Source organism: Branchiostoma floridae, chromosome 11, assembly GCF_000003815.2.
Source record: "Branchiostoma floridae strain S238N-H82 chromosome 11, Bfl_VNyyK, whole genome shotgun sequence".
NCBI lineage: Eukaryota > Metazoa > Chordata > Leptocardii > Amphioxiformes > Branchiostomatidae > Branchiostoma > Branchiostoma floridae.
This window is the reverse complement of record NC_049989.1, coordinates 15,066,438-15,078,459: the sequence shown is the minus strand read 5'-3', so window position 1 is coordinate 15,078,459 and position 12,022 is coordinate 15,066,438. Positions and strand designations below refer to the sequence as shown.

Below are 12,022 nucleotides of genomic sequence, written 5' to 3'. Positions count from 1 at the left end.
CATCAATATAGAATACAACACGGTGTATTCCGTATCACCCGAGGTACCAGCAGGGTATCAACCTTTGGCCGTCGGGAGATCCTACCCGCCCGACGGCCGAAGGGTGATCCGACCTGCGGGAGGGCTGAGACCGAGGGTAATACGGAATACACCGTGTTGTATTTTATTTAGGTCATACCCACCTGAGAAAACCCCTATGTTGATGCAAAATGCGCCAGAAGTTGAACAAATTTGGTGCCATTGAACAAAATGTGTTACAACAGCAATGTCACACTCAGCCCACTCGAAATGGTTCCATTTACTCGAAGGAAGCCTGTGTGATACAACTTTTGAACCTGTGTGATATGGAAGTTATCACATGGTCCGGAACACCCGTATCGAACGTTTTCGCGTCACAGGTATGACATAAGTACATTTACAGACTGCCCGTCGTTAACTACTGTCATTAACTACTATAACTTGACTCAGGAAGGCACTGGTGAACTCACTTCATATAGGCCCTATGAGAGTTTTGGCACGTGCCACCGACTGGCCCACTGTCAACGGACAGGAATGGATTAGCATGTCCACACTCTCGGACTTGCCTCAGCTAAATGGTACGCTCGTGCAGTTTTCACCAGTAACTTTATGATAAATTTACCGACACTTAAACATAAATCACTACTGCGTACCACTATACGTAACAAGAAATTAACCTATGTTGGCCTAAATTGCATAAGACCAAATTCTCACAGAAGTCTGCCCGTACACTGATGATTTTGAGTTTGCGTACAAGCAGTCACCGTGAATTTAGATACATACAGTATTCTGTAACGTTGTACAAGTACATCTAAATAGTATCATCTATTCATTGTTTTGACAACCTCTACATTTGATAATTGAAACAATCAAAATGACTATCAAATATCCTCACCTGTTGACGGTAAACAGAGCCATACTTAAAGCTTGCACAGCCTGTTTCTCACTGAAGAAATGTAGAACTTCAACTTCTCACTAGAACTCGTGATATGTTGACATGTGCACGAGCGAGAGACTGTAAAGGGGGGGGGGTACGACTTTTCGCTTGCTCAGTCTGTAATACTACACGCATATCTATGAAATATGATCATTTCATACTCGCTGCTATGTTAGAAATAGTAAGACGCCCAATCAAAACTTAAAATATCCCGCAAAACGACGAAATTTACGGTGAAACAAGTTTCTAGCAGCAGACGGATTTTCTTCACGTGGGCGCAGCCATCTTGAAAATGGTAGACTCTCGCGAGATCTGCTGGCCAATCAAAATCTGACAACTAGTAATTTAGGTACTGCCATTATACACTAGGGGATTTGAATACCCCAATATAAAATACTTCATTTAAATTTTCGTTAAACTTCTATTTACAGACATAAGAGATTCAGAAAAATAGAATTCAATTGTGATTTTTGTCCATATGATTTTTGTCAATGACAAAATATGATTTTAGAATATTCTATTATTTACAACATCCCTACAGATGAAAGGTTTGGTAGTGTCCACAGCAATGTTGCAACAATATGGCTGCCGAAGGTAAATGTGGCAAAAAGGTCAAACTTGTGGCAAAAATTTCAGCCTTATTACAGAAAAATTCCAACGATAGACAACCCGACGACATCATGTGGTCGAGACTTAGTATCATCTTGATCTTCTTGTGTGGTTTTGTCTTCGCTTTCTTCGTCACAACCATTCCGGGACCGCATTTTCTGTGGCTAACGTTTCGGAGGATTCCTTTGGCCGGTAGTTTGAATTTCGGCGAAGAGGAGGGGAGTTCACAGCCTGTTATGATGCCAACAGGTTTGGATTTACCTACGGAACATGGAAAGGCGAGGGCAGACTATCCACTCACACTACCAGCACAACTACAGTCTAAATCCACACAGAAAACAGGTAGGAAAACATTATATAACGGAAGTTTTTTTGTTTTTTTTTTAGGGAGGAGGATGACAGCTGTCAACTTTCCACGCCCCGCCCATATAATTTTGTAATCTGTAGTTGTCTAATCTGTAACGGAGGGGGCCCTGAATTCGCCACTTTTTCAATAAATCATCGTTTTCAAACGGAAGATTAATGACCCTCTCTGTGATTTGTGAATACGTCGGCATATCTTATGTCTAACTTTTTTTGCACGCGTTACCATGGTGATTGATCGAACGTAGAGGTCAAGGGTCAATCAGCAACTTTCCGACGTAATACGGGCTTACGTCCCAAGGGTGTACCCTGAATTCGCCACTTTAACAATTGGTCAGAAATCGTTAAAAAGAACCATTGAAAATGTTTTTAAGGTATTGAATTCTATTCTATGACTTACCACTTTCCTGTTACGAGGATGGAAAGCAATGCTTTGCAGCACATCTGAATGAAACACACAAGTTATGTAGACATGTTGAAGTACGTCTTCTACGACCACGTGGTAACGTTCTCCGCAGAACGCGGTCACTCGGGGTCAGCCGCATCAATGTCCCAGATTACCCATAATTTTGATATGGTTAGTTCCTAATGTCTTTGTAAACCGACACACACTTACTCTAGATACTACAGGCACCACGTAGTAGGTACGCCGATGCACTCACGATAGCTGCGATCCTAAAAATAGTCCTGAAAACATCGTCCTGCTGTGCTGAGACCCGTTCTTATGTTCCAATACAATTTCGTAGCTATTGTAACCCTTGGGGCTGACTTCTTAGGAGCCTACTACAGCTATTAAAGGGCGAGTAAACAAACGATAACTTGCACTGCAGTCCATATTACGCCCAGCGGAAACTGTAACGTGATAGTACAGGTCATCGGCCTGTACCAAGTCCATGTAGCCCTGCAATAAAGGGGAGTTCCTCTGTTGTGTGCCACTATCGTCTCAGCAAAGGCATGGTGTTCCATCCAGAAATAAAAGGATGAACGGGAGGAGCCTCGGAGTTTGCTGCTTTTTTTAATAGATCATAGTTTTCAAACGGGAGTTTAATAACCCTCTTATGATTAGTGAATATAACGGAATATTTTATGTCTGACACCGGCATCCAGCTGTTTTGACAAAGGTCGATCGCTGTTGGGACGTTCCATTCAGTCCCAACTGCAGAGGGACAGATGCACCAATGCATGTCTCATAAACTCCAAATCATCTGACGCAATTACTCATAAACACTTTTCTTTTACATTTTTGTCATTTACCTGATCTGAAAATAACTTTTTTTAAGATAGATGTTTAGTATTGATATTTGTTCAAGAGCGGAATGCTCACCTTAGTCGGAGGCTGATTTGGCACAACCCACTCTGAGTCAAGTTTTGCCGCCTTGCGAAGCTGTGTGATCTTCGACCTTCTGTCAGACCGTTTTGAGACCTGTTCCGTCGACTAAACGGCGCGTATACAATGTAAGTATTGTTTGACGATATTTACAGATATGGGCTAGTATAAAGCTGATTTTTTTACATGAACAAAAATAGTTGCGTGGTTAATTTAATAGAGGGAATCACCCTTCCATCTACTAAGCCGCATGACCTTCCGACTCTTTCCACTCACAGAAATCAAACCGGGAAACGTTATCAGTCCAAGTCCAGCTTCCAAGTCACAAAATGGTAAGTCTTTCAAAGTAAACTAGAAAATTATGAAACTGCAAACGCTCACTATCTTTGCTTTTGTGGACGAAAATGTTTATCGGTACATTTTTTGGGCCCCTCGTTCACCTTTATTATCATGACCATTTACAGCGTCTGACGCTGCAGACCTTCCACCACAACGACGGGGCGAGGTGGGTCGTGGAGAGCGAGGAGGAGGCCCCGGGGCAGCTGCGCCTGAAGATCGAGAGGTACCATCGGCCCGGCGCACCAAAAGCCGGGCTGATGGTTTATGCGACAAATGCGACCGAGTGCGTCCCCTGTGGATGGATCAGAGATAAGGATAAGGACGAGGTCCTGAACCTTGTCGGCGAGGGCTCCCTGAGTGGCCTATCCTGCATCGTACATGATGCCTATCTGAAGAAGGAATATTATGTAATCAAGGTTGACGTTACCATGTAATTGTAAAAGTGCAGGATTGTTCATCTATCTTTGCGATTGTTAAAAATTTAAATGATAATTCAAAACATTGTTCAAACGTGTTATATTTATCAATATTGAAGTGTGTTGAAACTCTTAATTAACATTTTCAACTTTTAACCATAAGTTTATATTTATCAGAGCAAGTTGACATTTACTTTCATTTCTGTACATCACATACCATTATCTATCAGGATAAGTTTCTACTTTACATTTCATTCCCATGTGATTGCTTATCAAATTAAATTCTTCTTACATTTCATTCCCATGTGATTGCTTATCAAATTAAATTCTTTTTACATTTCATTCCCATGTGATTGCTTATCAAATTAAATTCTTCTTACATTTCATTCCCATGTGATTGCTTATCAAATTAAATTCTTTTTACATTTCATTCCCATGTGATTGCTTATCAAATTAAATTCTTTTTACATTTCATTCCCATGTGATTGCTTATCAAATTAAATTCATTTTACATTTCATTCCCATGTGATTGCTTATCAAATTAAATTCTTTTTACATTTCATTCCCTTGCTAGCGCATATAGCAAAATGTGGCCCTTCATCAGCCACAATAATAACAGTGAAGAAAAACTTCTTGAGGTGTGCTACAGCTATTAAATTTGCAATTAACTATACGATAACTTGCACTACAGACATGTAATGTTGTAGTCTTTAAGGTAGGACGGTGGCCTACACAGACGACGATGTGCAGATCGCCTTTCCTCTGCCTTTCCTCTGTCCTCCGGTACCTTCTCCTCTGCTTCACCTTTCCTCGTTTTCTCCACCGTGTCTTCTGTCTTCTTTTGTCTCTTTGCAGCCGCATTCGCACTGGTCATACGATGTGCAGATCGCCTTTCCTCTGCCTCACCTCTGTCTTCCGGTACCTTCTCCTCTGCTTCCCCTTTCGTCGTTCTCTCCTCCGTGTCTTCTGTCTTCTTTTGTCTCTTTGCATTCGCACTGGTCCCCGTCTTTTTTTTCGCCAATCTTTCTTCCCTCTTCCTCTTCTTCTCCATCTGCTCTTCTAACACAGCTTGCGTGGTGAATACCCTTGCCTTCTTGATTTCTTTCGAAACTCTCGTCTTCTTTTGTGGAAGCAGTGGAGGAACGAGGAGATCTGCCAACTCTTCTGGGACCAGCCTCCCGACCAACGAGTGGGCACGCCGTGGGCCACAGGTTTGGCACCCCTGGGCACCGCACGGTTGACATGTTTGGTCTTCGCTCTCCTTTGGGGTTGGGGTTTCCTGATTGGCTACCTCCCCAACAGTAAGCCAACGCTTGGGTACTACATCTGGGTTAACAGGGTACAGACCAGTAGCCTGAAAGCCCTTCTTGACTGTAGGAATCGTGAAAGCCTTCTCGAAGGCTGAATTCAGCACTCGGCTGATGTTCCGTTTGCTCAACTGGAACTGAGCATTCTCGAAGATCAAACCTTGGACGATGTTCCCAAGTGTGTCTTTTAAGGACGAGAAACACGTCTTATCTAGCGGTTGTAGGAAGTGCGAGGTGTGTGGGGGAAGACCAAGGAGGATCACATTCTCCTTCATGGCTGTTTCGATTGTCTTGACCGACAGGTGGGCTTCACATTGGTCCATGGTGAGCAGGACAGGTCTCTCCTTTGGAATATGCCTTATGTAATGGTTGCAAAACCATTTCTCGAACAAGTCTTTGTCTGTAAACCCAGATTCCGACACAGCATATAAGCAGTTATCTGGTCCTTTCTGGGCGTAGGCACCACTTGGGAAACTTTGCTTATAAATGATCATAGGGGCAAGCGCCTTTCCCTCTGCGGTGATTGCCAAGTGGAAGGTTACTCTGTCCTTTGTACCAGAACTTCTGGACGGTACTCCCCGAACACCCTTGGGAACCAGGACCCTTCCTCTATTGATCTCCATAGAGATCCCCGTCTCATCGCAGTTGTGGATGAGGTGCGGTTTACTGCGTAGGTTGTTCTTGTCCAATATGTCAGTGTACAGCTTGAAGAAAGCATCGATGACATCTTGATTCGACATCTTAGCCCGCTCTCTGGACAGCGGATCCTGGGCTCTGTGGGTGATCGTCGGATGTCGTTTTTTGAATGAACGCCACCACTTCCTACCAGCCACAAGCCGCCCCGTGGCTTTTGTCTCCCGAAACCGTGGAGCAGCATCTGACTTCTTGCACTCTCGCTCGTGGATTTCACCGGCCAGGGCTTTTAGTATCCGTACTGAAATGGGATGGCCCCATTCAGCCATTTGGGCCACGTAGCTTTCAAGGGCAAGCTCATCTCCTTTACTTAAGACGGTCTGCCCTCCATGGGCAAGGGGGTGCGAACCTTTTAACTTGTCTGTTAACGTTTTTCTCGGTACCTTGAAGAGTTTTGAGGCCTTGTTAGGCGTCAAACCTTCCTTCACTGCGGAGATAGCCTCTTGCATCTGGGCGTCACTGTATGTTTTATATGCCTTGACGTTGGACTTTATGGGGGTTGTCCCCAAGCCATTTACGGACAACGGCTGTTGGAGGTCCATTTTTGCGGCCTGTGTGGAAGGTAACGAAGAAAAAAATAGTTTGCATTGATCGATTTACAATCAAGACTATTTGTCATTAAACTCCAACATTACACATCATTGACATTTGCTACTAGTATGCTATTGTTTCTCAGTAATCATGTCGCCAGGAAACCAAAGACAACAGCAATGCGCCTTATTACGGTATAGGACCGATAGAAGTCTAGCCTTTATGACATATTTTCACATTTTCATTTTCATATGTTCACCACCGCTAAAGGCTACCAGAATGCCTGGTTGTTTTCCGAAATCAATGCGCAATATATTTGTATAATGTCATCCATAAATTTCACTTGTGGCCTAATCGCAAGAAAAAATGATATGCCTGACACCCCTGGGATTAAATGCACGCGCCCTGGTCGTACCATTGCTAAGTCGCTGTCATATCAGCTTCACAACCAACAGTTGACGGTAGGGAATGCATACACAGGGCATTGTGCACACATCTAATCACCTTTCATGTAAATTATATACTAATTAAGTAATAGCTAGTATTCGTCGTCTGCATTCTAGCTCTGTTTTTGACTTTTTGCTGTGATTACAAGGAAGTGCAAATTACTCCTCCCCTACATTGACGTCATCAGATAGAATGGTACATGCCGTAGAGGTCACGAGTTGACCCCATAATGCTGGCGGATCGGCACCGGGGCGTAAATGTCGGTCACGGACAATTTGGAGTGGTGATCAGCGACCGAAATCACTCAACCAAGAGAGGCAAGAATTGTGTTTGGCCCTACATGAGCAAAGGAAGTTACTCGGATAAAATCGACTGGTATTTTCTTGGCTGGATGTCAGATGTTTTCGTTGCCCTTCATAAATTTTGCCCATATTTTTACCAGCAACGTTTCAGCTTACAGGAGGTTGAATATGTCGTTTCTCTCACGAAATTCAACCCTATTAGTGTTATAGACATACGATATAACTTAATACATTGTTCTTATGTATCTATTGACTTGGTTTGTCAGGTTATTTATAGAAAATGTAACGAGATCTCACCTTTTTATGTCTTCATTCTGGATCTTCGGAAATTCGAACCACCGAAATGTAGTGCACGTTCGATCGACAAGTCAGACGTTCGATGGCATGAAAACTTCAACAATCTTGTCAAAATAACTGGCTTAAAAGATACACCACACGACAGATTTCCATACCAATCTTTATTTTACAGTTTGGGAATATCTTTAAGAATTCTTTCGATGTGATATGTGGTTTCCAGAATCATTTTTTCGATATAAAACAACCTGGGAATAGACGTCGGTCGCTGTCGCCAGTGCTGCCGCCCAAACATGGTACTCGTGCCGTGTGTCCTTTCTTCCTGTTGTTGCTCCGCCCGTCTCTGCTTGAATAGATACGATCAAAAGACTTCATGCATATTAATGTTTGATAGTCATATTTTGGAAGTATAATTGAAGTAATCATAACATTTTCCCCTTCCACCTCAAAAATGAAGAAAACAAAAAGTGGCGAATTTGCGGTACAGTGGCGAATTCGGGGCCCCCTCCGTTAGTTTGTTTAGAACGTCACAATTCTGCACTGGAGAACTGAAAATTTTGTCGGTTTGGCTGCATCACCGCGAAAATCAATTTTGTAACATATGCAGCATATCCAGGGACATACTATAACTTTATGTAATGCCATTGGTTGTGTAAGAAAGGAGTAGAAACAGAAAGAAACAGCATCCTGACTCCCGTCTCATGTGGTCTAGTGGTTAGAATTTTGCGCTCTCACCGCCATGGCCCGGGCTCAATTCCCGGCGTGGGAACCAATGTCAGAAAGACTCCCAGGATTCGAACCCACGCTGGATCTGGGCCGCCAGATCATATAAGATGCTAAACCACTATGCCAAAAGGCTGATATATATAACTGGTGTTCAATTATTGCATAATGTAGCAAGTGGCAGGACAGAGCTGGAGGGGCTGGTCATCATATATATATATGTATTTGCTTGCAAATTTTACCCCTCTTAGTCTAGCATATGATTGTTTTTAGATCATTAAAATCATTGGTCCTCCTTACTTCTCTTCATGTCAGGGATCAAAACAGATCGAAGGGATTTCCAGCTTATTTTCTGCTATTTGCCATGCGACCTGCAACACTATTGGCAATGTTTCACTATCGTGGTGACATTTGTTTCAGATACCAGCGGAGAAGTGGCCGCGTCGCTCCACCTAGCAAAGGAGATGAGATCGCACGGCAAGCGTGACAAGGCCACCAAGCTGTACCTACATGCGCTGGCTCTGGAACCTCACAACGTGGAGGTGCTGACAGAGTACGGGGAGTTCCTAGAAGAGGAGCACAACTACATGGAAGCAGACCACATGTACACTAAAGCCCTGACTGTTCACCCTGGCCACACACAGGTAATGTAGCCTGGCTCAATCAAGTTTAGCAAGAAGCTTCATGAGTTGAGTTAAACTTCTAGCAATGAAATGCTAGAATGAGAATCCTATGTCATTTTGTTTGTTTTAGTAAACTGCCTCGTGGTACAACACGCCTGGTTTGTACTGAAGAGTACAAGCTGCATATCATGACATTATTAGGGGAAGGGCCCCACTTGTTTTGATAAGTGTGGTGGGTTTTTTAACATGCTTGTGGTGTGGCTGTCTTCAAACACAGTGCTTATCTAATCAGAGGGAATGCTTGAGAGGTCCATAACTAAAGCTATGTACTCATTTTCACCAGAGTAGAGTGAGGTACATGCAATAGATGTAAAGTGACTTTCCCATGGATACAACATTGGGACTTGACAGAGATTGGAACTCAGTACATGTATCTACAGGTTCTGAGACAACAACCCAAGACAAATAGCCACTTAACAGTTGTCAAGTTCATAAGCAGTTGCTTATTGTTTACAGTTAAAATGCGCCAGGTATCAAACAGTAGCTTTGATATACATGTAGATTTGAAAGGATTGTGTGTGTGTGTGTCTGACATAGAATGCTTTTGCTTTGCTTCCAGGCCCTCACCAACCGCCTGCGTACGCTGCCACAAGTCATGGAATACGAGAGACGGTACTTCACGACCATCGACAAGAAGAGGGACCTCCTCATCCAAGTCCCTCTCAACAGTGCAGCCCTCCGTCGCATCAAACAGGAGTCCTACTACTTCTACATCTACCACACCAACGCCATCGAGGGCAACACTCTCTCCCTCGGGCAGACCAGGGCTATACTGGAAACGAGGATGGCGGTTGGCGGGAAGAGTATCGTGGAGCACAACGAAGTTATCGGTATGGATGAGGCCATGAAATACCTCAACAACACCCTTATGGATAGGATTGGTGCCATCAGGATAGAAGACATCATGGAGATACATCGCAGAGTGTTGGGACACTGTAGCCCGCTGGACGCGGGACACTACCGCAGGACGCAGGTCTACGTCGGCAGGCACATTCCGCCGCATCCTATCGAAGTCGAGAACAAGATGGTGGAGTTCAACGAGTGGTTGAACTCGGAGGAGGCGCTGAGCTTGCACCCGATCCAGTACGCCGCCATCGCGCACTACAAGCTCGTGTTTATCCACCCGTTCGTGGACGGGAACGGTAGGACAGCGCGGTTACTCATGAACCTCATCCTCATGCAGGCGGGGTTCCCCCCGGTTACGATAAAGCTAGAGGAAAGACACGAGTATTACGAAGCATTGGTCAAAGCGAACGAAGGCGACGTCCGACCTTTCGTGCAATTTGTGGCCAAATGCACAGAGAGGACCTTGGACGAGTACCTTTACGCTGTAGAAGAAAACCCCACCAAAGACTGGCCACATCTATCTAGTCTTGATGACGGAAAAGTCATCATTATAAACTGAGGACTCCATAAGTACATGGAAAATCATTCTTGCCATTTTCAGTAATCGGAAGCTCCTCAGTTGAACTGACTTGTGTATGGAATATATTTAGTGCCAAATATCCAATGCAACAGAGGCTTTTTGTAAATTCCACTTCTCTATCTTTTATCAAGTGATGAGTACTGTAAATTCAGCATTTTTTGTTTGGGGGAGTGCTGATTTGCAGATTTCTACATGGAACAGATTCTCTTATGCCAGGGTTATTGTTCTAGGCACACGAAAGCAATCTCACTGGCAACCTGGCACATGTTGAAAATTGCAAATCTGTTCCCCCAGCCCGTACCCCCCTCCCACAAGAAAAAATGCCAGCATTACTGGTCTTCAAAGTAAGCTGGTTGTAAAAGGGTCAATGGAAACTTCTCAGTTCTGCCCTTCCAGAATGTTTTGAAATCTAGCACTATTGACTTTATTTTCTTTCCAATAGACATACACTATACAACAAAGAACAAGGTAACGTCTGTAACGTGTTAAAGGCAATTCCCTCTTGACAGCTGGATGAAAATCAGCGATTAACTTCTGGACACCAAAAAGTAGTTATTCAAGCAACTGGATATGGTTTTGGAAACGGTCAGACGTTTCGGATAGTATCCACTATCCTTCGTCAGTGACACTGAAGTGATCTGGAAGAAACAGGTCTTTTATACCCTAACTATGAATGAAGACAGATGTCCAATCGGAGACATTGTAAGACAAGTCAAGCTGAAGACAATTTGGATTCCAACAGCAAAACAAAGGTAAGGCAAAGTTGAGCTAAAGACAATTTAGATTTCAATGGGAAACAAAGCTAAGACAGTTGAAAGAACACAGTTTCCAAAATCATATCCAGTTGCTTTAACAACTAATTTTTGGCGTATCTCATTACCTGGATGTCTAACCTACATCAACATAACTTCTGGACATTTTATTGACTTTCAATCCATCACCCTTCTTCAGTGTCGTAGTAACAGTGAAGTAGAGTGATGGATGTCACTCAAAATATCTGGAAGTGGATCTCTGGATTTTATCCAGTTGTAAAGATTGAACTAACCTACATAAATATAATGACAGTATGGTGTTGGGAATTTCAGTCTTGTTTCAGAATGAAATGAGTCTGTATGGGGGGATCTTGGCAGTGCTTAACTGTAAATTAAGGAGGGTCAGCAATGCTTAACAGTAAATTCATGAAGACTGTGAACACTTTAGGTCTCACCAAGATATTCCCATTCTTTAAAGATTTTAATCCCACCCACTAGTTTGATTTTTAAGTTCTCCTGTTAAATGTCTTGAAATTAATTGATTTTTGTTGTTGTTTGAAAATATGAAACCATTACAATACCAAGTTTTATTGGTATTTGGATATATACATTTTCTGGTTACAATGAATAATGACAACTGTAAAATAAATTATTGTCTTATTTATGAATATGAAAAGAGCTGTAATATATATATATATATATATATATACCTATATGAGTGTATATAGCCAACAGATGTACATTTATGGAGAGAGTATCTATTTGTATATATTATATGTTATTTGTGTCATGCACTTACAAGGGTAATGTAACGTTAATGTTGAATAAAGAATACTATCTGTGCACTGCAATGTA

The 12,022-nt window shown here is 42.8% G+C and overlaps 3 protein-coding genes across 3 annotated transcripts in view; 1 reads left to right on the top strand and 2 right to left on the bottom strand.

The window, feature by feature from the left end:
• Positions 1 to 1,310, bottom strand: part of LOC118425661 (ATP-dependent RNA helicase DDX51-like) — a gene marked incomplete in the record, with an annotated part of 23,308 nt that extends 21,998 nt beyond the window's left edge. The window contains 1 exon segment of the mRNA XM_035834648.1: positions 914 to 1,310. Coding sequence (XP_035690541.1) covers positions 914 to 936 — 23 coding nt within the window.
• Positions 1,311 to 1,489: 179 nt separating this feature from the next.
• LOC118425663 (protein adenylyltransferase FICD-like) lies at positions 1,490 to 12,022 on the top strand. The gene is made up of 3 exons (XM_035834650.1): positions 1,490 to 1,906; positions 8,727 to 8,950; positions 9,549 to 12,022. Exons 1-3 carry the CDS (start codon positions 1,537 to 1,539, stop codon positions 10,392 to 10,394), a joined length of 1,440 nt encoding a protein of 479 aa, XP_035690543.1. The 5' UTR covers positions 1,490 to 1,536; the 3' UTR covers positions 10,395 to 12,022.
• On the bottom strand, positions 3,720 to 8,718 carry LOC118425662 (tigger transposable element-derived protein 6-like). Its single transcript, XM_035834649.1, has one exon. The coding sequence runs from the start codon at positions 6,549 to 6,551 to the stop codon at positions 4,695 to 4,697; it is 1,857 nt and encodes a 618-aa protein (XP_035690542.1). The 5' UTR covers positions 6,552 to 8,718; the 3' UTR covers positions 3,720 to 4,694.